Source organism: Emys orbicularis, chromosome 7, assembly GCF_028017835.1.
Source record: "Emys orbicularis isolate rEmyOrb1 chromosome 7, rEmyOrb1.hap1, whole genome shotgun sequence".
Taxonomy (NCBI): Eukaryota; Metazoa; Chordata; order Testudines; family Emydidae; genus Emys; species Emys orbicularis.
In genome coordinates, this window is record NC_088689.1 from 85,982,637 (window position 1) to 86,009,600 (window position 26,964).

The following is a 26,964-nucleotide window of genomic DNA, read 5'->3' on the forward strand; positions in this document are numbered from 1 at the left end:
ATTATTGGAGAGGGGAAAATTACCTTTATTTCAGGAGTGCCATTTCAGGCTAATTAATGTAAATTCACCCACTTATGCTGCTGCTTTGTGGCTTATTTTAATACTTCAGGCATAATTCAGAGAGAGACAGAAGCAAGATTTGTTTTTCCCCCAAACCATTATTTTATGCCAGCTTTAGAGAGAGATGGGTGGCATAAATGATTCACTCCTTAGCTAATTATAAAACCATAGACTGTTTCTTTGCACTAATAGTTTAAAGTGAGTGAAATACCAAATGAAAATGTTACTGTTGTAATTTCTTATTTGACTACAAAGGAATTAATGACACCAGTAAATAAAGTGAGACACTAAATGTAAATCATAGCAGCTTCTGCTGTGCTGTCTTATTGAAGGTGTCATTCAAGTGTGTCTTGCTTTCTGTCATTGAGCCTATGTCTTTTGATTTTTAAAAGCACCCAGTTACACATACATCTAAGAACACTTTTACATAAGCACCTAAAATATTGGTGTGTTGATAGCTATTCATTCATATACTTTCCTTGAATTATCTTGAGTGGTTTATAAAACAGTAGTCAGTAGGGCTTTTTGGTAGAAGTCCTTCGGACTAACTCTCCTGTTCAAATTCCCCTCCTGGTCCTAGTACAGAATTCGTGTCAGGGTGCCTTAAGTACAGAAACTGTTCTGAATTTGTATTGTTGTGGTTTTTTTTGTTTTGTTTTTTATCCTTCTGAAGTCACATAGCATGTTGACCCATCAGGGATCACTTGTGTGCATCCAAGACTTGCAGTGCTTTGGGTGTTTAGATACTCAAGCTGTTGATGTCTCTTGCCAAAAATGCTCAGGCTGCATTGTGGTAGGGAGATAGGCTGGCCAAGGAGGGTTCGGGAAGGTAAAACTAAAACTACCTCCTCTAATCAGAGTTCAGAAGACCTGCCTCCTGGGTTTGGGAAGTAGCAGGAGCAAGAAGAAAAGAGTCTAATCACCTGATCTGAGAGAGCAGGAAGGAATAAGTCATAATGTTAATCTAAAAATCAATACAATTGGCTGTTATCCTACCTAGTGAAAACTTCTGATGTGAATCCTGCCTCTAGCTTCTCTTTACTATAAATAGAATGGAGCTTTTTCTTTAGGACCAGCGGCTAGTACTTGAAGTTCCACCTTCCCAAAGAATTATCCTTCTAAGGGGGCACCAGACATCTGGCTCTGTAATTGCACACCTGGTCATACCTTTGCTAGTTACAAAATGTTATGCATGTACGTAAAGTCATAAATCACAGGGTTAGAAGGGACTGCAAGGGTCATCTGATCTAGCCCTCTGCCAAGATGCAGGATTTGTTAGATCTAAACCATCTAAGACAGATGGCTATCCAGCCTCCTTTTGAAAACCTCCAGTGAAAAAGCTTCCACAACCTCCCGATGTAGTTGTCTTAACAAATTCACACAGTATTTGGCAGGTTCTTTGATCGCTGTGGTAATTAGGTAGTTCAAATTGTTACTGGAGTGGAAAAGGACCTGGAAACTTTGCGCGACATTTCACCAAAAAATCTCTTCCTATGATTTAACTTTCCATAGTAAGACCGTGGAATTAGTTCTTCCATTGTTTGCTTTTATTATCCCGTCATTTGAGTCTCTCAACCTGCATTAGACACTGACTCCAAAACATCTGTTGAGGTAAGTACTCACTAGTCTTTATAAGTAATCTGAGGTGTAAAGTTTTCCTTGCCAAAAATCACATAGAGTCTTAAATGACCACAGGACTGAGAGCCAACTACTACATAAGAACGGCCATACTAGGTCAGACCAAAGGTCCATCTAGCCCAGTATCCTGTCTACCGACAGTGGCCAATGCCAGGTGCCCCAGAGGGAGTGAACCTAACAGGTAATGATCAAGTGATCTCTCTCCTGCCATCCATCTCCACCCTCTGACAAACAGAGTCTAGGGACGCCATTCCTTACCCATCGTGGCTAATAGCCATTAATGGACTTAACCTCCATGAATTTATCCAGTTCTCTTTTAAACGCTGTTCTAGTCAAGATATACTAGGTATACTCTCCTGCCTGGAAAACACCACAGACTACTATTTTCTTCCAGCTCTGGCATGGAAACAAGGAAAATATGGCCCAGAAAACGTGAGCATAATAAGGGATGGAAACCATGGATACCATGGAATTTTGGCACAAAATACAAACCAAATGGAATGCATGGATGCCATGGAAATTGGTCACTCTGAAGAGACATTGTAGGAATTCTGTTGGTTTTTTTATGCTTCTGGACGTTACCTTTAAACACTTATCTAATAACAGTTGTCTCTTAGTCTGCAAAGTGACATTTGCTAAAGATAAAGCACAGCTGAGTAGAACAAGGTGAGTCCGAGAAAGTGAAGGAGAAGAGCAAGGTAAACAGGAGGAAAGGGGTAGGGAAAAGAGAAGCTCATGCTAGGAATGCCCATCTGTAGAAAAGAGGAACTGCTGCTCTTTTTTTGTCTTTTTATTTCATTTTTTTAAATAAAAATGCTGGGGAGGAAGTAGGTGTTAAAGGAATGAGCGCATGTACACTCAAATGTCTTCTATGGAAATCTAAATTTTTGCCATAAACATTTCCCCCCCCTTTTTGTTCATGAGCTCTTTGTCTTAAATTGATTATTGAAATACATGTGGTAAGATTGCTAACTGGCCATTAGCTGTCCTCCCCATCAGCATTTTATTTTGTTCCTTATTTAGCAAAGCTAGATGGTGATGCCCTTTCACTGGAAATATCCCAAATTTGTCAGTGCCTAGTCTGATCAGTGTAGGAAGATGCGTCAGGCAGCTGGCAATGGTGCCTTTTGAGTATAAAGTTACTTGATTGATATTAACGTGTTTATCTTCCATATAATCATGGAATACTAGAATGAATACTCCATGGTTTACAAAAACCAAGGGCGCTAATGTAGATGAGCCATGTATTAATGTTATAACTTAACATTCTCTGTGCCAGCAAAAGGAAAAGGGGATTCCATTCGAAATATTTTTGGATAAAGTTGATGTATGCACATGTGGGCTATCCGATCTATCCTGCATTTACACTGTGTAGAAGTATACCGTAAACGAAAACGTGCATGGTGTTTCGGGGATAAGCTCTATTTTTTAGAGAATCAAAAACTAGTTGTGTGCTAGACTGAGGGGCTGCCTCTAGAGATGAGCCATAGTGGTGTGTATCTGAGTGTTCCTCCAAATTAGTACAGCTTGTGTTTTCTTAGCTACAGATGCAAATATGTTGATTTGTGGAATAGTTCCAAATTTGAGCATTCCAGAAATTCAAATGCTAAGACTGACTTGACAAGGAAGCGTAAGAGCTGCCATATTATCAGACCATGGTCCATCTTGCCCAATATCCTGTTTCTAATGGTGGCCTGTACCAGACTTCAGGGGGAAGGTGTAGAATAGGGCAATTATGGAATGCTCCACCCATGACTTCCACTCCTGACTTCCTGTAGTCAGAGGTTTAGGGTCGCCCTGATCATGGGGTTGCAGTCTGACTGTCTTGGCTAATAGTCATTGATGGACTAACTTATCCTCCATAAACGTATCCAGTTCTTTTTTTGAACCCAGTTATAATTTTGGTCATCACAATATCACTCACAGGTTAGCTGTGAGTTGTGTGAAAAAGTACTTCCTCTTGTGTGTATTAAACTTGTTGCCTATTCATTTCATCGTGTGACCCCTGTTTTTTCGTATTGTATGAGAGGGTAAATGACACTTTTCAATTAATTTTTTCACACCATTCGTAATTTCATATCCCCCCTTAGTCGTCTCATTTCTAAGCTGTACAGCCCTACTCTTTTTAGTCTCTCCCCTTAGATGGAAGCTGTTCCATAACCAGGGCTGGCTCCAGGGTTTTTGCCGCCCCAAGCAGCCACCCTCTCCCCCCCCAAAAACAAAAAACAAACAAAAAAGCCGCGATCGCGATCTGCGGCACTTCGGCAGGAGGTCCTTCGCTCCAAACGGGAGTGATGGACCCACTGCCGAATTGCCACCGAAGAGCCGGACGTGCTGCCCCTCTCTGGTGTGGCCGCCCCAAGCACCTGCTTGGTAAGCTGGTGCCTGGAGCTGGCCCTGTCCATAACCTTGGATCACCTTTATTGCTCTTTTCTGAACTTTTATCCAGTTCCATTATATCCCTTTTGAGATGGGGCAATCAGAACTGGACATAGTATTCAAGGTGTGAGCCTACCATGGATTTATGGAGTATTATATTTTGTCTTATTTTCTATCCCTTCCTAATAGTTCCTATTAGCCTTTTTGACCACTGCTGTACATGGAGCAGAAGTTTTCAGAGAACTAGCCACTGTGACTCCAAGGTCTTTCTTGGGTGGTAACAGCTAATTTAGATGCCTTCATTTTGTATGTATAGCTGGGATGATTTTTTCCAATATACCTTACTTTTGCACTTTTCAGTGTTGAATTTCATGCTATTTTGTTGTCCATTCACCCAGTTTGGTGAGATCCCTCTATAACTTCTCACAGTCTGCTTTTGAATGGTTTTACACATTTTAAAATCATGTTGTATTTGTTCGGATAATGGTATTTTGCATCGATGAACAGGGAGGAACAAGAGAACCTCACGATGGGGAGTGCCCAAGAACTGGTATTGTGTAGTACTTGTGACCTTCCTGATTAGTTTATCTTGAAGCTAATGAGAATTTCCACTGGATGTCACTGTTACTCTCCACGGATGTAGTCAAAATAACATTTTATCTGTAGTGAAAATGACTCTGAAAGAGGAGGTTTAAATATCTTTTGTTTGACTGGCATAATAAGAACCCAAATAAGACAACCTATACTATCCAGTTTCTTTCCACTAGTTCCTGTTTTATTCCAACTAAGCCCTCAAACGTAGTCTAATATTTTTAATATCAGACTATCCATAGTTTAAAGACTGTCAACTGTTTTCTTTCTAAATTAACATTATTTTAAAAAATTCCAGTTTTTTATAAAGTACCCTTTTAGTAGTGTCGGCTGACTAATTGTTAATTCCTTTTTTCGTTTTATTTTAAGTGGGTTTTTAGCTCCCCCTTTTAGCTTCTGAGGGTCTGTCAAGTAAGGGAGAAACTTAAAAGTCAAGAAGAAATAGTGAAACTGACTAGAGGCAGGGTATTGTCAAATGGATAAAATAGACTGCAAAAAAACAAAACAGAAAAACCTTTTGCTCCTACTTTCAGTTACATTAATCTTGGGTGTTAATTGTAACAATAGTCAGTATAAAGGTTTCAGATAGAAATGTGATTAAGCTGATTGTGTCCCTTTTTAAATATTAGCTTTTCAGAAGCTAGCTATAATTTTATATAATTGCATATCAATTTATATTTTCCACTGGCTTATATGTTCCAAAATTGACTTGTCTAAGACCCAGCAGTACGGTACCTTTAGTAGAATGCTCTCTAGTTAGAACAGTTTTCATAAAAAGTTTCAATGTGAAGACTTTTGGAATGAAGGCTGATTTATTTCACCTGTGTCCATGGCCCCTCAAGGAGGAATAGCTCAGTGGTTTGAGCATTGGCCTGCTAAACCCAGGGTTGTGAGTTCAATCCTTGAGGGGGCCATTTAGGGATCTGGGGCAAAAATCAGTACTTGGTCCTGCTAGTGAAGGCAGGGGGCTGGACTCCATGACCTTTCAAGGTCCCTTCTAGTTCTATGAGATAGGTATATCTCCATATATTAAGTGTGTCATTTAAGTGAGTGCTAAGAGCTGTATTGTATTCGAAAACTGCTTATCCATTCTTCTTTTAATGTTCAGTTGCTTCTCGCTATACTTTCAATGCCTGATAAGCAGATGTTGTAATAAAATATTTAATGGCACATACAGTTACTCAGTTGTGCTGAATAAACTGTTCACTTGAACTCACTAAAATAGATTAAACCTCCACAGCAGTTTCATTGTCTTTAGTGTCCTTTCCCAGAGTTCATCTGGCATGTTACCTTATAATTTAGTAGTGAGGGAGTACAGGTGTCTTTTTATGTGATGATGACACTTGACAGTGCTGAAACAATTGTGAAGCCAGTACCTATTTCATGCTTTTGATAGCATGTATTATTTTTGCAGCATTTTTTCTTTTTCATCTGCTTGAAGAATGGGCTCTTGAACCTACTTCCAGTCCCATTGTAGTCACCAGCTTACCATGTGCCCTATACATCTATTAAATACAAGATAGCTGCTGCTTTTTTTCAAAGCACAGTAAAAGGAACAAAAATAGCCCTATGACAAAATGGAAAACAATGTCGATATTTGTATTCTACTTATTTTTCTTCAGTTGTGTGCAAAATTCCAGTAGACCATATTACTACTTCCAGTATCCCAGACACAAGTTGGTGGTGGTGGTTACGGAAAAGTTTGCAAGCACTTGGGCTTTTCATTAAAAACAAAAGGAGAACCAGAGAGCTCTTGCAGGCTCTCCTGAGACCCCATAATGATATTTTTCACTGTAATCTGGGGGACATAGTAACAGGTTAATAATGGCAGGTTATTTCCCAATAATGCAGCAGCAACCTGTGTCATTGTTGTACTTGCACTGAGCCAAATGGGCTGGAAGTTGCTTCTGGAAGAACTGCCACTCACCTGGCACACAGTTATGTAGCACAGGCTCTTTCCCATCTATTTGTTTTTAAACCAAGGAGAACTTCATTTTTACAAATAATAATTTGTCTACCTTTCCTCCCCCCTAAGCGGGGCACAAAAGAAATCCCAGAGGCCCCATTCAGATTTGGTATATTTTAAAATCTGTTAATTACTCTACACAGCCTTTGCCCTGCAAAGTACTGGTTCTGTTTCTTATACAGGCAAAACTCTCACTGAGTTCTGTTTTAGGATGTTTTGGGCAATAGTGTCATTTACAGGCTTCTGAGCATCATCGGTCCCATTTTAATCAAATCCATATTTTTAGTGTCTAATAGCTTTGCCAGAGTCTGAACAAGATGGAAATCTGGATGAAAATGCTTTGACCTACCCCAGAAAGGGAAAAGTGATGATTTTTGTTGGGGAGGGAAGATCACATAGAATAATGATAGTGCCAGCTAAATGTTGAGGCAATGGACTCTTAAACCTTTATTTCTTGACTGTCTCTAAATGCGATGTACAAAAAAAAACTTTTATAAGTATTTTTTTTCAGGATTATTATAAGTTGAACCATTTTTTTTAAAAAAAAGAAAAGCTGTCAGTTTCTTGCTTTGTTTAAAGGTAGAAGGATAACAGTTTATCGGTACACTTATTTTTCTGCTTCAACGAGTTAGCTTCTGCTAATGGGTTCTGACATGAAAGTCCGTAAACATTTTAAGTGAAGATTTTGTATAATGTTAGTGTGCTTGAAGCTCAGATACACAGGAATGGGTATGGAGTAACTATAGACCAGTCAATCAAAATATAAAATTAGTTTGGTTAGTAACAGAAGAATATTTTTGGGGTTTTTTTATGCTGATCACCTACTGGGCACATCAATTTTTTCTTTTAAGTAAACTCAGACAAATTGCAGTTCTATCAGGTTTCCTTTGGAGTTGATTAGCTTGTGCTAGAGCAAATTTATATTAGTAAACTGTCACTGTTTGGAGTGCAATCCTTGGTGGTTAAACATTCCTGGAACAGATCTAATATACAAACTGTGGAGATTCTTTGTAGGGCTCTGGTTTCCCCCCTCTTCCCAACAACTTCTTTGCTTAAAATAAAGCTTGTGTACAAATGAGGTTCTGACTTTATTTGTGATCTGCCCGGATGGGCTGCTGATCCATGGACTTCAGTGGGGTTCTGCGCAGACAGTGAATTGCACCAGTGCAGGATCAGGGCCTTATTTTGTATTGAGCAACAGCTGGAAGGAATGTAGGGCACCAAGCAATGCAATTAATACTTAAAACAAATGTTTCACAATTATGCTTTTCTAACGTCAAATGCTAAGGGATGTAGCATTAATGTGGATTGTTAGGGAGCAGGGCTGTTGATTTATATATATATTTATTTTTCAGATGGAGTAAGAACTTGTCCTAGTCTTAAAATTACAGCATTGTTGTATAATGTATTCAAGTGACTCACATCAAGTAGGGCTGTGACAGAATAAACAGCATTACTCAGAGAAACAGATTATTAATACTGTGGTCAGGAGTGAAGAAGGCAAGGAGTCATTAGCCATGTTCTAACTAGAGATGGGCCTGAGCAGCATGATTTCCAGCAATCCAAAGTCTGAGTGCCTGGTTCTCTGGCTTGGACATTTTGCAGTCATTTACACTAGTCCCAAGCAAGTGAAAGATGCTAACATTCTTATTTGGTTATCAATTACTGTGCAAGGTGATGGAGGATCAGGTTCTGGGGATGTCTGGATCTGGAGTTTAGGTTCAAATCCATGTTGAATTCTGATCGTTTATGTAAAGTAGTAAGCATTGGAACATTCAGCATCACTTATTCCAGCAGTTAGCTTTTATATTACAAAAAAATAGCTTTCAGTTTATTCAGCTGACACCAGTTCATTTGTATCCAAAAGGTAGATAAAGTTGTGGGGCTTGTCTCACATAAAAGATCACCTTTTAAGGAGGACGGGAGGGGGAAGTTTTAGCAAAAATGTTTGTTAGTTTATGTAGTGAAATTCTCAAGCTTGCATAACAAAAACAGCTGAGATTGAAACTTCAAAGTTGACTTGTTTTTGTGAGGAGAGAGTGAGTTCAAGATCTAAACAAAATTAAAATGGCTGAACCAAACTATGCATGTTTAACTTACATGTGTATTGGAACATTTTTGCTTAATTTTACGTGCTTAACTGTAGAAATCAAGTTTAGTGTAGCCAATAGATCTGAGAAGAGAGCCTATTGTTCCCTGTATTATTGATATAAACCTCTCTGCTTTTTACAGTGTTGGACTAAAATTGTAGGAGATGTTCATCACCATGGTAACTTGTATATTATTTATAATCATGTTTGTGTGTGTGCAAAAGTATACAAATTGTCTCCCTGGTGTCTCTCTCTTCAGGTACACTTCATATTTCTGTAGCACCTTCCATCCTAGTAGCCCATAGCTCTTCACAATCTTTAGTAACTTGAATCATGCATTACTTCCATGAGGTGTAGATATTATCCCCATATTCCAGAGGTTACTTTCCCCAAGTCACACAAGTCCATGGCAGCTTTCCTGATTTCTAGCTGTGTGCTGTTGCCTCAACACCATCAGTCCCTTTTCATAGCACAGATTCAGTTCTCCAGGACAGATCATACTTCACTGCAACCTATCCCTGAGGCAGAAATACTTCTGTTGCTTGCATTATACTAACATATAGTGTCTCTTTGTTTTCCTAGCAATCAGAAATGGATTGCGGTGATCCTCCTAAGAAAAACAAAACACAAGAATCTGCCAGGAACCAGCACCAGCAAGAGGAGGAGACAAGTCTTGCAGATACCCTAGAGCATATTGTGGGACAGTTAGATGTTCTTACTCAGGTATGAAGTGCTTTATAGGCTCATGATAATAGGTCATCTTCTGTCATCAAGTGAAATATGGACTTTTTGAAATAGATGCTTAAAGTAAAAATGTGAATAGTCTCAAAACTCAGAAGCTTATTGGTAAATCTCTGTAGAATGATGGAGAGTGTCAAATTTCTGGATTATCTAAAAAATTGTCACAATATCCTTAAAATGTTGTTTTTTTTATAAGTATTGGAAGGACATAAAGAAGTTTACAGTCCACAAAATCTGTAACTTAAATATAATCCCATCTCCATCTACTATTATCTTGCTTTATGGTAAAACTCAAACGGCTACTGAATTCAACATCTATGGCATATGCATTGTGCCACATTCTACTGGCTTCAGTGAGAGCAGAGTTAGGCCAGTGCTGATGGCTTTTCAAAATCCCACCTTACATTTTATCCCCTTTTGTGGAGCTAATCTTAACTTTTTCAGGTAGTACTTTGGAGCTCATTAGAGAATAATGTAGGGTTGTGTGACACGAGTCCCATGGGGAGCCAGCTGAGGTCACTCAATTAGGATGAACTGCAAAGAATGGGACAGACCTCCCCAAAGCTGGTGGATATTTCAATACTTAGATTTACCAAGCCAGCACTAAACAGCTTCTGTTATACCTCACTGGTTACTTAAAAGTCCAAAACATAGTTCCTTTAAAGTAACCCAGCCTCAGGCCTCCACCTAGTTACCCACGTCAGATATGATGAAGATTAATGATGATCTTATTTCATCACATAAAAAAGTTCTACCAATCCCAAAGGATCACACCCATTACTTTCCATATTAATAAATATTCCAGATCTTACCCTAATACATGCTTACAGCCAATTCTTATTAACTAAAATTTATTAAAAAAGAAAAGAGAGAGTATGGTTAACAGATCAATATACATACAGACATGAGTTCAATTCTTGAGTTTCAGATTTATAACAGAGATGATGAGCTTTGTAGTTACAAAGAGTTCTTTTAGAATTTAGTCCATAGGTTATAGTCCAATGTCCAATATCATATCAAGGGAGTACCAGCTTAACTGGGATCTCATCTTGCGACTTTAACTTCCGCTGATAAAGCTTAAGCAGATCTGAGATGATAGGATCAGGACCCAACCCATTTTTATATAGTTTAGGCCTTCTTTGACAGCTCGGAGTCCCTCGGCAAACAATAGACTCGCATTTCCTAAGCATCGCCCTTAATTATTCACACAGATTAACATAAGGCAATTGCCTGTTTTTCCACCATTTGCAGATGATTTGCTATATATTTCAAAGAGAGATTAATATAGCGACTGCCTATGTTTACAGTTCATTTATTTCCCTTTGATATCTGAATTAACAGAATATAGCATAGATAGGGACTGTTTGATTACATTGTTGACCACTACCAATATATATGTAAACGCACAAAAACACAAACATTATCTCCACATTTGTCTTTAAGAGTTGAATTTGAGTCATTCATCCTGCAGGACACTTAACCCTTTCTGGTCATGCGTCACAGGGGGTAGCATAAAAATCTAAATTCAGATCTAGATTATTCTATTAAAATGTATGTCAGCAGTAACCTTTGCCACAATTAATTCTTGGTCCTTTATATAAGCACTTTATGCTTTCAAAGCACTGTAAAATTTAAATTTGCAATGGTTACAAATCATATACTAAAATTAAGACCACTTTCTGTGAATTCACAATCATGTGGGGTTCCAAACATTAAAATACAATTCTTTGTGTCCTTTAAACTTTCCTTCTCCACAAGTGTGAAAGCCTGCATGGATCATGGTAGGGGTGGTCTAGTAGCATACTATTTTCTGGAAATTAAGGAAATCTGTGTTCAATTCATATTTTTAAAAAAACCTGGTCAGTAGATTCTACACATAGTATTCTTCAGTTTGGGGAGTGCATCGCTATCTTGCATAAGAGAATTAACTTCAGTTCTAGATCCTCAGCCTGTAAAATCAGCGTAGCTCCATTGTCCCCTCCCCTGCTTAAATCCTACTCTTTCCCTAACTCCTTCCACATACTTCAAGTTCCCACCTGTTCCCCAACAGCTTCTGTCCTGTTTCTCTCCACCATGCTTCTCCCTTGCACATATCTGGGTCTCACCACAGCCCTGTCTTGTGGTGTGGTGTTTTAAGTTTTTAAGCATTAATTTTGTCTTAACCACATTACCTCACCCTCATCCACCACACACAACTCCTGCCTCCTCTAATTCCACACACTTCTTTAACTCCAACCACAAACATTTTAACTGTTGAAAAAATCTTAACACACTATTCTTACTTACAGTATCACTTAAATAACACTACTCTAAACATTACAATACCAGCTTCCCAAAACGATAAACAACTTAATCCCCACTGTGAACATGCAACACATCCAAATCCAACACCGCATAACAAAACATAACCAGTAACTAAAAATTAACACCACCTCCAACAAAACACCAGTTCATCACTCCAGTTAGAAAATTGTAATTTCTTAATGGTAACCATGTGGAATGGAAAGATTAAATATTGTATGTGGAGGTGCAGGGAGAAGGCATGTATTACAGGGTGGTGGATCTTGATGACCTAATGCAAAGAAGATTAATTCATCATTGTGATTTGGAAAGGCTGAGTGAGAAGATTTAACAAGTGGGTTCATAGCTATCTTAATGGTTATATGTGGTATGGTTATTCAAGTGCACATACCTGTTCTTTAATTAAGGTATTTTTTGTCTGAGGGGGATATAAAAATAAGAGTCTATATGCATTTATATAAATATAACAGGTTTGTCTCCCTTGTTTCTCATATTAAAAAGAAATCCTGCCCTTTTCATAGAATGCAGAAGAATTTGAATGTATCATATCATATCATATATATATATATATATATATATATAACACTAATTCTCATTCCAACTCAGTCTTCTGCTCCTGAGGAACATGAACATGATTGAAAAGTGTGGAGGTTGGGGTGGATTGTCAAAATAGTCCTAGTTTTATCTAAATGTGTTGAATCTTGCAACAGTTACATCTTTAGTGGAAATAGGGAGGTGGAGGTAAAAAACAAAAAACATTTTCTTTTAAAAGAACCATAATGCTATTCAATAGAAATACAAGAAAACTATGGGGTGGGAGGTAGGGGGAGTACTTTTAGATCCTACTGCTGATCTATTTCAAACCGTTCTGGTTAGCATCTCCAATGTTGTACACATGAATAAAATGGAAGCTAGTAGTTCATACAATATCTGTGTGTTTCACCAGTAGTAGGATTGGAATGCATTCTTTATCTTTCATTATGTAATTCTGATACACAATTCTAATTATTGTGTAATGGGCTCCATTTCTACTGTACAGGTGTTTTATAGGAGGGAAAATACTGTAGTAAACACTATATGTGGGGTTTAAAATAGATCTATGCAATGCAAACATACCTTTTAAAAAGAGGTTCAGTAACTTCCGAAATTCCAAATGTTATTTTAGACCTAGCAGAGAGAGAGAGGAGTGGAGGAGGAATAAATTAGAACATAGGATAAAGTTGGAAATGAAGTCTGAAAAGATGGTAAAAATAGCTGCATTTAGGGAAAAACTTTTCCAAGCTGTACCGACACCAGAATAACACTAAAATAATTTAATGTTAATGTTTTAATCTTCACTTGACACTGGCTGTATCCTTAGGTACACCCAGTATAGTTATGTGAGAGTAGATTTGTGCATTTAATGATATTAAACAATTCCATAACTCCGCAAGCACTATGATGGTATTGTACCCCTTAGAGTGTGTGACTTTGGCTGAATGAGGCAAGACAACACACAACTAAGCCTTCAGAGTGTTGCAGGTGGGAACAGTAGAAATAATTACTCTTATTAGCAAGAGGAGATGCATGTGTGGAGAATAGGAGGCCAGAGGAGGTCAGAAAGGACTGAATTTGTGCTTCTGTGGAGTCAGGCGCTCCAAAGGATTGTGGAGTTTTATCATTGCAAGTCTGGAGGACATAACTAGCCATGTTACTAGAGTTTGGTTAAATTTACCATTCCCCGAGGCCTTGGCCCTAGATCATCAGTAGCTCTGTGTATCCATGCAAGGGAGTAAAGGGGTGTAAAGTGCCTCTTCCTGTCTTGTGCAGGCTACCTGGACCATGGGTTACAACACTTGGGGAAGTAGGCTCTGCGAAGCCACCACTACTTCTCTTTCACAAAGGTGGTTGGGGACTGGGAGGAGCCTTGGTGACCAGGTAACATGACCAGTGCTGGATGTAGCCCTGAGGCAATGCCCTTCATCCAGAGCAAGAGTAAACTGGGAAGGAGATTGTGACTCTGAGTAACAGTCCTCTTCCTGAGCTGCTCTGGTGGCAGCTCATCTGCATGCTGCCCGTTGCCCAGTGAAGTGTCGATCTACCTCTTGACTGGTGCTGCATGTTGGAATTCAGATTCCAGATATAAAGACTCCTCTCTCTAAAATATATAAATGCCACTTCATTTCAAGTGGTTCTTAACAAAAAAAAGTCTGGTGTCTTCGTAAAATAAAAGGTACACAAAGGGTCTACTTGGAAAAAGACCAGGAGTATGTTAGCTGTCTCTTACTGGTATCTTATAATGAACCATTTAATTAATATGCCTGAATAGCACCAGTTAGAAAAGCTTTTACTTTCATAAGCAGAACCACGCATTTAAGAAAACAAGACAGGCTTCCACTGTGATATTTCCACATACTATATATTTGCACATTTGTCCCAGTTTTCCCAGGCATTTTAATTGTTTAGCATCGAGGGAGTGTTAGTATATTTCTAATATACTATCTTGAGAGGGTTGGAATAAAATTGTGATCATGATGTTCTTTTGTTCCCATTGAATTTACTCAGCTCTAACCTTTTAATTAACATAATGTGGGGAACACATTGTAGTTGTGATAAACTACTTTGGTTGGAAATTATGCAAACATCACAGTGATCTCCTATTAATTTTCTACTGTCTCTTTTTACTTAGTCCATCACTTAAATGATTTATAATGTTATATCCTAAACAGTATTTTACAGGGGGAGAAAAGATGATTTTTCATGACTTTGCAATGCTGAAAGATCATTCGTACTAGGGAACCAGTTGAACATTGTCATCTGAAAGTTGAGAACTGTGTTCCGGCCAACGCACAGTTCTTTGTTCCATGTTGCAAATTTGTGAAGTTACGTTGTCTGCTCACCAATTGTCAGTACCTTCCCTCCACTGAGAGCAGCTATAACGAAGAAGTGGAGTGCTGTCTACTTATGAGACAGTAGGACTGTTTTGATTCTACTAAGAGGCCTCTTCCTGCCAGATGCCAGCTGGAAGTAGAAGTGATGAAGCTGTAGAGGCGCTATGGCCTGCCCAACTGGATGTACTGAAGTGGGGTTGATTCTTCAGTGAAGCACGTCAACTAACTCTAGAAAGCTGTATGAGAAGGGACTAGTGGCTGCTGCATACCACTTTTAGCAATGACACAGTAGGTGAATTTGATGTAGCTAATGTCCATGATGATGCTTCGTGTTATGCCTGTTAGCATCATGTTATGATGTTTTACTCTTGGTTTGTGCAAATGTTTTTAACCAGTATTATATTTTTCTACTTGAGAGTAAATGTTACTCCATCTTCCTTTGTTTACTTTGTAGATGAAGTGGTCTTAAGATGACATGTAAGCAAGAATTATGTATTTAGAATATTAACTAGAATCACTTTTAGTTTTGATTTATTTTGCAAATATTTTTGTATTTTTTGTATATATAAACATCCTAAATATGAGTGTTATCCTAGATTTGACTTGCAAAGATAAAAAGTTAAAAACTTTTTTAAGTTTCAGTCTTGCATCTGAAGAAGTGAGGTTCTTACCCACGAAAGCTTATGCTCCCAATACTTCTGTTAGTCTTAAAGGTGCCACAGGACCCTCTGTTGCAAGTTAAAAACTGTAGGCTTCATTTTCCTGAGTAGCAGCATGAAATTCATATCTTTGCTGTTCTCAGAAATGGGCTAAACTTAAAGATGCAGCAGTCAATTCAATGGGTACATTTATGCTGCATTAAACACCCACGGCTGGCCTGCATCAGCTGACTTGGGCTCGAGGGGCTTAGGCAATGGATTTGTTTAATTGCGGTGGAGATGTTCAAGCTTGGGCTGGAGCATAGGCTGTGGGACCCTGTCCGGGGTGGAGTGGGGAGGGTCCCAAGCCTGGGCTCCACTAAGCAACTACACCACAGTTAAACAGCACAGTAGCCTGAGCCTCACGAGCCCAAGTCAGTTGATCTGAACCAGCCACAGGTGTTTAATTGCAGTGTAGTCATACCGAATGTGTCCAGATGAGGAGTTGGAATGAATATTCTCAGAACTTTTTTATGAGGCAACAAAGATGTTTTCTTTTGAGTAGCTTTTTCATTCAAAACCCGTTTGCTCTAGGATATGTTTGATGTAACTAGAGCAGAGCTGGTATTCAAATACACCGCTACCTCGATATAACGCGACCCGATATAACACGAATTCGGATATAACGCAGTAAAGCAGCGCTCTGGGGGGGCAGGGCTGCGCACTCTGGTGGATCAAAGCAAGTTCAATATAACGCGGTTTCACCTATAACACGGTAAGATTTTTTTGGCTCCCAAGGACAGCGTTATATCGAGGTAGAGGTGTAAGTGTTAAAGTGTGCTATCTCACACTCTTTCCTAGCTGCACTTACAGCTCAAGTATTCCTCTGTAAGAGCAGAAAGTCAGTGAATGAATATCTCAGCTGCAATGGGAAAACTTAATTTGGAAAGATTACCATACAGGGTTAATATACTTTGCCATTATCAGTAGGACAAATATATATAACACTAGTACACAGTGGGCACTTGCTGGGGGAAATAGCTTCTGTTTTGTGTGGGAAGAAAGATGTCTATTCCAAATGAAAACAGAGTTCAGAATCAGGTTATCATAAAAATTCATAAATTGCTGAGAGAATCCACCCACAGGAAACAGTTTCATATGCATCCAAACTATTCCTGTATTAAAGCCAGGGGGAAAACAACACAGTGAAATTTAGAAGAGTTCCTAAAGCCCTGAGATAATCCACACCAGGAACTAAGGACAGTCTAGGTTTTGTGAGATTAAAGGATCATTTCACTTATTCCGGAAGTGATTGTAGCGGGGTAAGTTTTTTAAATGAAATTCACTAGTATAAAAACACAGTTGGGGGGTGGGGGGGGGGATGAGTTTAATTCAAACTGGAAGTGGTCTTCAAAATAAAGTATGTAGTCTAAAATAAGTAAAGCAAAATCATTATTGTGCTTACATTCAGAAATGTTATTCAGAACACATAATGCAAAGGAATGAAATGGCCCTTCCCTTCTCTTAGATGCATTAAGTGTAGAACAATCAAGTGGTTCAGTAAAATTCACTAATGACTTCAAATAGTTGCAAATTTTGGCTCTTGTGCCTTTGTCACTACACAAACACACCAGTGGATAATAGAGATCAGAAGAGAGGCTTTTAGAAAATATTAAATTAATCGGTTTTGATTCAATGCTGTGTTCCTTATTTGATATCTTTAAGAAACATTTCAGTCTGAAAAACCTCTGAAATACTGGAGGAGCTGTTGCTTTTTGACATCTTACCCTCATCTAGAGGACCAAGATACTATTTTTCATAATTCTCAGTCCTCCCTTTTGATGATACAATAGCTTTGAGCTCTGACTCATTCGGGATATTTCATTTCTTTGCAGGATATTGACAGTGCTCTGCATTATATTCTTGTAGCTACTGTTTTCTGGAAGCAACTCTCTGAAATATGCTTGTTTTGATTCCTTTATAATCTGGAAATGTGGAAGGTTTTTTCCTTCTAAAACTGCTTAAATAGCACCCGTATGCTCCTCGTGTCTCTCTGTAGTATCACTGCACGATACAATCCAAAGATCTGCTCCTGTGCTGAGCACCTACCTTGGGCTGCTGAGGACCTTCAGCTTCTATTGGCCTTCAATGAGAAGGAGCTCTCGGCACCTCTCAGAAATGGCCTGATGCAATCCCTCGCTGCAGTCAATGGGAATCTTTCCATTGACTTCAGTGGGCTTTGGATTAGGCCCGAGGTGCACAGCATCTTGCAGGACTGGGACTTTGGCTTTTAGAAGCTATTACTTTAAACCTGGGCTGTTGTCCATGTCCGCTCAAAGAAGAAATCTGATAGACTAAATGTGTTTAAAGTGGTTTGAATGCCTTTAAAATGACTAATTCTGCAGAGCTACTGTGAAAGTATCCGTGTTTAGATCACTGTGAACTATATTTAGCTATGTATATTCAGTATATATTTGTGGCTAAACTAAAGTAGATAATTTTAGAAGTATATTGTATATATTTCTCTGTGTACTATAAAACAGTGTAAACGTCTGAAAAGTCACCAAATAACACACGGGGAGGAGACCAAAAATCAAAGTTAAGAACAGCTTCCATCCTTAAATATCCCATGCAGTGTCCTTAAATAAAACTCCAATGTAATATTAAGATAATCTAACCATTAAAGTGCTCTAAAAATGATCGAGTCTTAGGGTACGTCTACACTTACCTCCGGGTACGACGGCAGGCAATCGATGTTCTGGGATCGATCCCGGAAGTGCTCGCCGTCGACGCCGGTACTCCAGCTCGGCGAGAGGAGTACGCGGCATCGACGGGGGAGCCTGCCTGCAGCGTCTGGACCCGCGGTAAGTTCGGACTAACGTACTTCGAATTCGAATTTGCGTACCTTAGTCTGAAGTGGGGGGGTAGTGTGGACCAGGCCTTAAATACAATAAAGAATAATTAAGCAAACTCTCATGTTGCCACTTTGGTTAAAAATATGACATTACAGTCTACGGTCCTTCAATATGCAGTTCCCTCAGAGTTTCAGGTAGGACCTGTTACCTTGCTATAATACAGCATGCATTGTTTTGATGGCATTGAATCATGTGGCCCACCCCATCTTAGTTTTTGGAAGCCCATTTTTCATGGTGTAATTATGAAAAAGCCCTCAGGGCTTTGGGGCTTTGAGTTACTTTGTATATTTTCTTTCCTTTCTTTGATTAGTTTGTATGTTTGGAATGTATCAGTCTTTCCCTAGGGACTCATGTGCAAGGCTTTAGCTACTCCAATATAGCATTAACAAGCCTAAATAATATCTCGAAGCAGGCCTTGCTCAGGTAGATACTTCCAGGTGACTCCTTAATCTCAACAATAAATATATGATTTAGATAAATGTATCACGATTAACCCCAGTGCAGTTTGGCCATGTTTGTCATAAGTGTCCATGAGAATTGTGAGGGCCTTATGAGGAGTAATATACCCTAAAACTTCAGCCATAATTTGGGGGGTTTCACTTTGCTCTGCACCACGAGGCACAGGTCACTTGCAGGTTTAAACTAGTGTAAATAGTGGAGTCTCTGTAACTTGAAGTCTTTAAATCATGATTTGAGGACTTCAGTAACTTAGCCAGAGGTTAGGGGTTTATTACAGGAGTGAGTGGATTAGGTTCTGTAGCCTGCAATGTGCAGGGGGTCAGACTAGATGTTCATGATGGTCCCTTCTGACCATAAAGTCTATGAGTCTGAGTCTATGTCCTGATGTTTGTCAGGTGCTTCAGCACTGCTTTTCATATGGCACATACTACCAGGAACATTGGCATGGATATGGAGCACAAACTCTATTCTGTGGGACTTGGATTGTTTCTTACATTAGGTCTAGACATCTGTGTTGGCCTTATTATACTGATAGCATCGTTATGAGATTATAAAAACGGAAGAAAATGAAATAACGTATTCATAATGCCAAAATGTAATCATTCCAGTGTCTCCTTTGTGCTTTTTGGTTTGAAATCCTCATATCTAAAATTAAGTTATTAGGATGCCTTTAATTCCTTTTCCACTAAAATTTTTTTGCCATTGTGTCCTGTTCTGATAGATTCTTTTGCTAGAATGAAAACATATCTTTATAAATTAATGTGTGTGATGCAGAATAAAATCTTAAGAGGTAGGAATAGTAGCTCTTTTGCTATTTGATACAATACATGCTAATGCTCTGCCAAACATTTCTAAGGTAACATGTTCCAAACTGTGTCCAAAGTACTAGCTTCCGCTTATCATAAAACCGCCAATCAAGTTTCATCCAGATTGTATTTGAAATAACAAAGACTCCTCAAGTTAAAAGATCAAGCTGTAAATTCTTCAAATCTCAATTAAAAAAAATACAGATTCTGTCTATAAAATCTTTAACGATGAGGGTGGTAAGGAAAATAATTCCAACAATGTCCATAGCATCCACCTGCAGATGTCTTAGTGGGGTTGTGCTTGTCCCTGGCATTAACTCTTTGCTCGATATTTTTATCTATTTCACCCTCAGACCCAGGCCAAAACAGATTTGCTGGATTGACCAGTCATCTGGCTAGACTGATCCCACTTCCCAACTATCCAGAGGGATGTGTGATGTTCCTCTCGTGTCTAGATCTGCTGCTGTGTTTATTGAGGAGTCAGTAGCCGATAGAATTACTAACTTTAGAAATCACCCCCCACCCCACTGATGGTCTGCATTACTGCTCTGTGTAGAGAAGGCCCTGGATACTAGTAACCATTTCTGGTGTTTTTCTAGTGTTTATTGGAAAACACCAGTTTCATTTGTGTGAGGAGTGTTTTATCAGTGTTTATAACAGAGCTTCTCATTTTAGGTTTTAACTGATAAAGTAAAAATTAGGGCTGTCAAGCGATTAAAAAAATTAATTGCAATTAATTGTGCGATTAATCGCACTGTTGAACAATAGTAGAATACCATTTATTTACATATTTTTGGATGTTTTCTACATTTTCAAATATATTTAAATTACAACACAGAATACAAAGTGCTCACTTTATATTTATTTTAGATTACTAGTATTTGCACTGTAAAAAAAACAAAAGAAATAGTATTTTTTCAATTCACCTAATACAAGTACTGTAGTGCAATCTCTTTGTCATGAAAGTTGAAATTTCAAATGTAGAATTATTTACAAAAAAACCTGCATTCAAAAATAAACCAGTGTACATTTTAGAACCTGCAAGTCCACTCGGTCCTATTTCTTCAGCCAATCGCTCAGACAAACAAGTCTGTTTACATTTGCAGGACATAATGCTGCCCGCCTCTTGTTTACAATGTTACCTGAAAGTGAAAACAGGCATTCTGATGGCACTGTTGTAGCTGGCGTCACAAGATATTTACATGCCAGATGCGCTAAAGATTCATATGTCCCTTCATGCTTCAACCACCATTCCAGTGGGCATGTATCCATGCTGATGACGGGTTCTGCTCGATAACCATCCAAAGCAGTGCGGACCGATGCGTGCTCATTTTCGTTATCTGATTCAGATGACACCAGCAGAAAGTTGATTTACTTTTTTGGTGGTTAGGGTTCTGTAGTTTCCACATCGGAGTGTTGCTCTTTTAAGACTTCTGAAAGCATGTTTCACACCTCGTCCCTCTCAGATTTTGGAAGCACTTCAGATTCTTAAACCTTGGGTCGAGTGCTGTAGCTGTCTTTAGATAGCTATCTCACATTGGTACCTTCTTTGTGTTTTGTGAAATCTGCTGTGAAAGTGTCCTTAAAATGAACATGTGCTGGGTCATCATCCGAGACTACTATAACACAAAATATATGGCTGAATGTGGGTAAAACAGAGCAGGGGACATACAAGTCTCCCCCAAGGAGTTCAGTCACAAATTTAATTAACACATTATTTTTTTAATGAGCGTCATCAGTATGGAAGCATGTCCTCTGGAATGGTGGCCGAAGCATGAAGGGGCATACGACTGTTTAGCATATCTGGCACGTAAATACCTTGCAATGTCGGCTACAAAAGTGCCATGTAAATGCCTGTTCTCCTTTTCTGGTGACGTAAATAAGAAGGGGGCAGCATTATCTCCTGTAGAATCATAGAATATCAGAGTTGGAAGGGACCTCAGGAGGTCATTTAGTCTAACCCCCTGCTCAAAGCAGGACCAATCCCCAGACAGATTTTTACCCCAGTTCCCTAAATGGCCCCCTCAAGGACTGAACTCACAACCCTGGGTTTAGCAGGCCAATGCTCAAACCACTGAGCTATACCTCCCCCTGTAAATGTAAACAAACTTGTCTGTCTTAACAATTGGCTGAACAAGAAGTAGGACTGAGTGGACTTGTAGGCTCTGAAGTTTTACATTGTTGTTGAGTGCAGTTATGTAACAAAAAGAAAATCTACATTTGTAAATTGCACCTTCCCAACAAAGAGATTGCACTACAGTACTTGTATGAGGTGAATTGAAAAATACTTTTTCTTTTGTTTTTCATTTTTACAGTGCAAATATTTGTAATAAAAAAATATACAGTTTAATTTCAATTGCAACACAGAATACAATATGTGAAAATGTAGAAAAACATCCAAAATATTTAATACATTTCAATTGGTATTGTTTAACAGTGCGATTAATACTGCGATTATTTTTTTTGTTAATTGTGTGACTTAACTGCAATTAATTGACAGCCCTAGTAAAAATGTGAAATTATTGTGTGTTAGTGATTAAATATTGATTAATTATATTTAATGCTTTCTCTATCTAATGTTTCAATATTATCAACTGCTCCAGTGTCCTTGAAATGCACTTTTACCTTGCTGACTACCTTTGATTACTTCAAAGTAATCAATAAATTACTTCCAGCAGAAAATTTTATCTCCATGTAATTTAAAATATTCTTCCTGCATACTTTGCATGTTTGTATCTAGATTTTAGAGCTATGAGAAAGAGCTAGCGGTGATCGTATTTATAAGGCATTAATCAGTCTCTTTAGAGGGCACAAATACAATCTTAAGATAAGCATGTGATGGGTTGCCCCCCTTTAAGATGCCACCTGATGTGCTGGGATACCACTGAGCCCACCTGTTCTGCCAGCCTGGGCCCCCTTTACCCTGTCTTGCTGAGCCAGGCTATTAAGTCTCCTCTAGCACACACACAGGCAGGGCCACACCCAATTGCAAAACGACAGACACTGAGATCAGCTCTGGGAAGCCTCAGCTTAAGGGACTTGCCCCAGCACTCAGGTGTCCACCTCCCTTGGAGTGCAGACCCAAAGGTATATTGTCGTGCACTGTGGAGAAATCTATACAACGCAAGCTAATAAATTTGCCTCCTCCCTCAATGTGGAGGCAGATATGTACTACAACTTGCCCCCCGAGTTAGAAATTACAGAAACTGGATTTAATAATAAACAAAACAAATTTTATTAACTATAAAAGGCAGATTTTAAGTGGTTAAAGGGGTAGCAAACAGAACAGATTACTAAGCAAATAAAACAAAACACGCAAACTAAGTTTGATTCACTAAAGAAACAGGTTACAAAATATAATTTCTCACCCTAAATATTGTCACAGGTAGATTACAAAAAGTCTTGAAAGGCAGCTGCACTGGCCTGCAGCTTGAGACTTCAGGTATTTCCACTCACAGACTGGACGCCCTCCCAGCCTGGGTTCAACCCTTCTCCCCTCAGTTCAGTTCTTGCTCCCAGGTGTTTTTCAGTGTCTCTTTGGGTGGGGAGAACCATGATGATGTCACTCCCCTGCCGTATATAGCTCTTGTGTATGGTGGGAACCCTTTGTCTCCCAGTAGAAGAACACTGGCATTCCAAGGGGTGGGTCCAGTACCAGGTTACTCAGACCCATGTCTCTGCAGGGCTGTGGCAGCCATTACTCCAAGGCTGTCTGGAGTGTCCACAGGAAGACTAAGCCCTTTCACAGTCCATTGTCTTTGCTAATGGCCCATTAGTCCTGTCTGGCTTTTCCATTGTTGTACCTGAAGGGCTAGTTGGGGGTGACACCCAAAGTAACACATTTGAAATACAGCTAGTCAATATTCCTAATTTCAGATACAGAAATGATACAGGCATACAGATTGGATAATCACATTCAGTAAATCATAACCTTTCCAGTGATATCTTACATAAAGTATATCAGTTATGTCATATCCATATCATAAACATATTTCTTAAAGAATATGGAGTGTAATGTCACAAAGCATATCTAAGAATATTTACCATTGTTTTTGCAATTGTGCCTACTCTGGACTTGTCGAGGTTTTTTGCCTGTCATTTAATTTCTGGTCTGTTTGTTTGTCATAAATCAGCAGCCCATCTCTAAGCTAACTGACACAGCAATCAGGAAAGGAGAAAAGAATTGGAACTAAGACATGAAATCAAAGACAACAGGCCAAAAAAGGGAATAATTACTCAAAGCACCTGTATGTCAGGGGTTTAAAGTGTACACCTATTACATGAGCTCTCTGGTATTTGGCCTTTTAGAAGTAGAAATTGCCTATATGTAAAAGGAGACAACACTCCACCAAAAGGAGTGAGGGAGTGAAGAGGAAATCTGGGCCCACGCTTTGAAAGTGCTCAGCACCCATAACTAGGGCCAGATTTTCAACTGAGCTCGGCAGCTCCCATTATCCTCAATAGAAGTTGCTGAGCTTGAAGCCTCTTCGGAAATTCTGATTGTGGAGTATAGCCCTGGAATAGCTTGTGATACGTTATATTTAGCAGCTGTGCTAAGCAGTAAACGTACAGCATGTGGCTTATCTTCATATATCACTCAGCAGCACTCTTTATTTTATTATTTCCCTTTGTAGACTGTTTCCATTCTGGAGCAGAGACTGACACTGACTGAAGACAAGCTGAAGGAGTGTCTTGAGAATCAGCAGAAGCTCATGCACAGTAAAGGGAATTGATTCCACGAGGGGCTGATAAAGCCGGAGTTGTCTGGAGGCTTGGGGTTTTGTTTGTGTTTTTCTAATACTTTGGGTGAATCATTTTTAACAGATGGAATCACTTATTTTATTAAAATAAAATGTACAGCCAATGGCATCTGTAAATACACTTTTTTGTTACTGTAAGAATAAAATTCTTATTTCACTAAACACAGCTAACAATTTGTGATCCTTTGAGTTAAATCCCCACTGAGCAGAGGCAGTGCTAGCCCATGGGGGGCCCTAAGCAGGAATATTTTTTGACTCCACAATACATAATAAAATTCAAATAGGGGGCCCCTATGAGTTGCTCGGGACCCTAAGCAATTAGTTAGCACTAGTCTATACTAGAATCGCTCCAGCAGCACAGCTGTATGCATGTAGCTGCGCTGCTAGAGCAGATGCTGTATGCCGATGGGGGAGAGCTCTCACATCGGCATCATTACTGCTGCTCGGGAAGGTGGAGTAGCTTAGGTCACTCAGGAGTGTGGCTTATTCACACCCCTGAGCGACATAAGTTATACCGAAGTAAGCACTAGTGTGTACAAGCCCGAAGTCTGCTTATGCCTAGCGCCAGCTCTGTTGAGAGCACAAGTATTGTATGTGGAGTGTAGGGGAAGGGAAGATCCTAACTTCTCAGAGCTGCTGCTGAGCTAAACTAGTTAATCTGAGCATTGGGGAATGTGAAGCATCTGGAAAGTGCTGTACCAGATTTACTGATCTATAGTTGAGGTGTCTGCGTGCGTGCTGGGGGGTTTGCTCACAGGCAAAGAATGCCCAAATGGTGGACGTGCACCTCTATTCTAAAACTGTAGCAAGCATCAAGCAGAGAACGTGACTCATGCTTCTAGAAGGTTCTGCATCATCCAAGTCCCAAATGGCTCCTAGGGAATTTGATGAAGAGCGAATCTCAATGTCCTTTGCACAAAGGATATTGTAGTGTGTAGGATCTACTCATCTCTTATGCAGTTTGTAGAGAGTGAAAATAGCAAGGCCTAAGGCGAGAGGAGAGGCACCAGCTAGTAAGAAACAATATGGTCCCAAGGAACATTCTCCTTAATTCTCCTTGATTCATTTTTTTAAGGGAGTTGTGGGGAGGAGGATAAATAGCAGAACTGTTAGCGCAGCCTTTTACTTTTTCTGAGTGTCCCAAATCAATTTTATCTTGATATTTTATAGCTGGAATGGCACTTCAGTTCACGTTGATATTTCCCCCCCATAGACTCTATGGTCAGGACTCTATGCATGTGTCCAGTATGTGACTGCACAGGAGCCTTTGCTAATACTCCTCCCAGCATTCACCTATGACCTCCCCCCACGTAACTGCTTGCTGTGTCACTACTACCTACCCACCTTGAGAAATGGGCTGCAGGAGCCCCAGCCTCACCTGGTTGCTGAAATCCTCCTAGCTGCTGCATTTCTGACCCTTTCAGTTGCACTGACTCCCGGCCTCATTCCTCTCCCACATAGCTTCCAAATCCTGCCATCTCCAGATGTGCTCTGGGCATTATGGAAGTTTGCCTGAGGCCTGGCTGGCATGTCTGTCTTCACACAGGCCTATGCAAAACCAGCCCTTTTCTTGCACCTGTTTCTGCGGAAAGCTGGGTCCCCCTGAATTCTATTGAAACCTTGTTAAATCCGACTGAGAGCTGCTTATTTCCATCAGGATAAAACTCTTTTCATTGTCTCTCCCAGCACCAGAAAGATCCTTATCTCCTCCTATGCAAGTGCTTCCCACATCTCCAACTCCTTCTAGCTGGAGCTACATAATAGATTTCACTCCTTTTGGTTTGCAAGCAGCCAGTGGCTTTGTTTTATTTCCAAGCATCTTTGGTTGATGAATTTGAATCTCTTTCTGCATAACCGCAGACTAAGAATGCTTATTTTCTCCATTTCCAAGCTGTGAATCTGAGAAATCATTATTTTCACTTAAATTCATCTAATGGAATCGATCCAGTGATATTTTTTCCCCTAATAGCCATTTTTTAAATGCTCTTTCTAGAAGCTTTCAGTGGCTTTCTGTTGTGAAGTCATTACATCATTTTCATTGATGGAGAAAGAAAATTTAAAACAAGGAAAATCTGCTTTTAAAGGAGGAGGGCTATCCCTAAACTGATCTAATTTGATTGGCAGAAATGATTAAAATAAAAAGTGGTTTCATGGAATGAGAACTTGTAATTGGATCTTATCAATTGAATCCAAATGTCTTGGAACGCTCTTTAGTTAAGTTAGATTTCAATTTTCTCTTAAGTGCTTTTCATCTAAAACTTTATAAAATATAGCTTTGCATTGCTCTTAATAGTGTAAATATAGTAATGTCTTGGAGACGTAAGCATTTTGTATAGTATTTTTTATGGAAGCTTTCAATAAAAGCAATTTGGGTATAACATTCAATGTAGATCCTTTTCCTTTTAGTTTTTAAGGTGAACTAATTTCAAAGATGCTCATTTGTGTGTATACAGGGGTGTGTGTGTGTGTGTGTGTGTGTGTATATATATATATATATATACACACACACAAATATATTATAACTGAATTAAATGGTTAATAATGATGTAGACGTGTCTAACTATATATATAATACAAATTCTATACAACTTTCAACCAAAAATGTTCTTGATCAATACATCTCTAATTCTCAGGAGAATAATTAGAAGTTGTATTCTCAAGTTAGGAACACAAGTGCCATGGATCTTCAATGAGAATTGCCCTCTTAATTCACTTAGGCGGTTTTGGAAATTCCACATTTCACGTTACTA

At 39.1% G+C, this 26,964-nt stretch overlaps 1 protein-coding gene across 1 annotated transcript in view; it reads left to right on the forward strand.

Annotated features, from left to right (window-relative positions):
* Positions 1–24,187, forward strand: part of POC1A (POC1 centriolar protein A) — a 102,055-nt gene extending 77,868 nt beyond the window's left edge. Inside the window, exons 8-9 of the mRNA XM_065407939.1 lie at positions 9,307–9,447; positions 24,089–24,187. Of these exons, the coding sequence (XP_065264011.1) occupies positions 9,307–9,447; positions 24,089–24,187 (240 nt within the window). The remainder of the gene's footprint in view (positions 1–9,306; positions 9,448–24,088) is intronic.
* Positions 24,188–26,964: the final 2,777 nt, after the last annotated feature.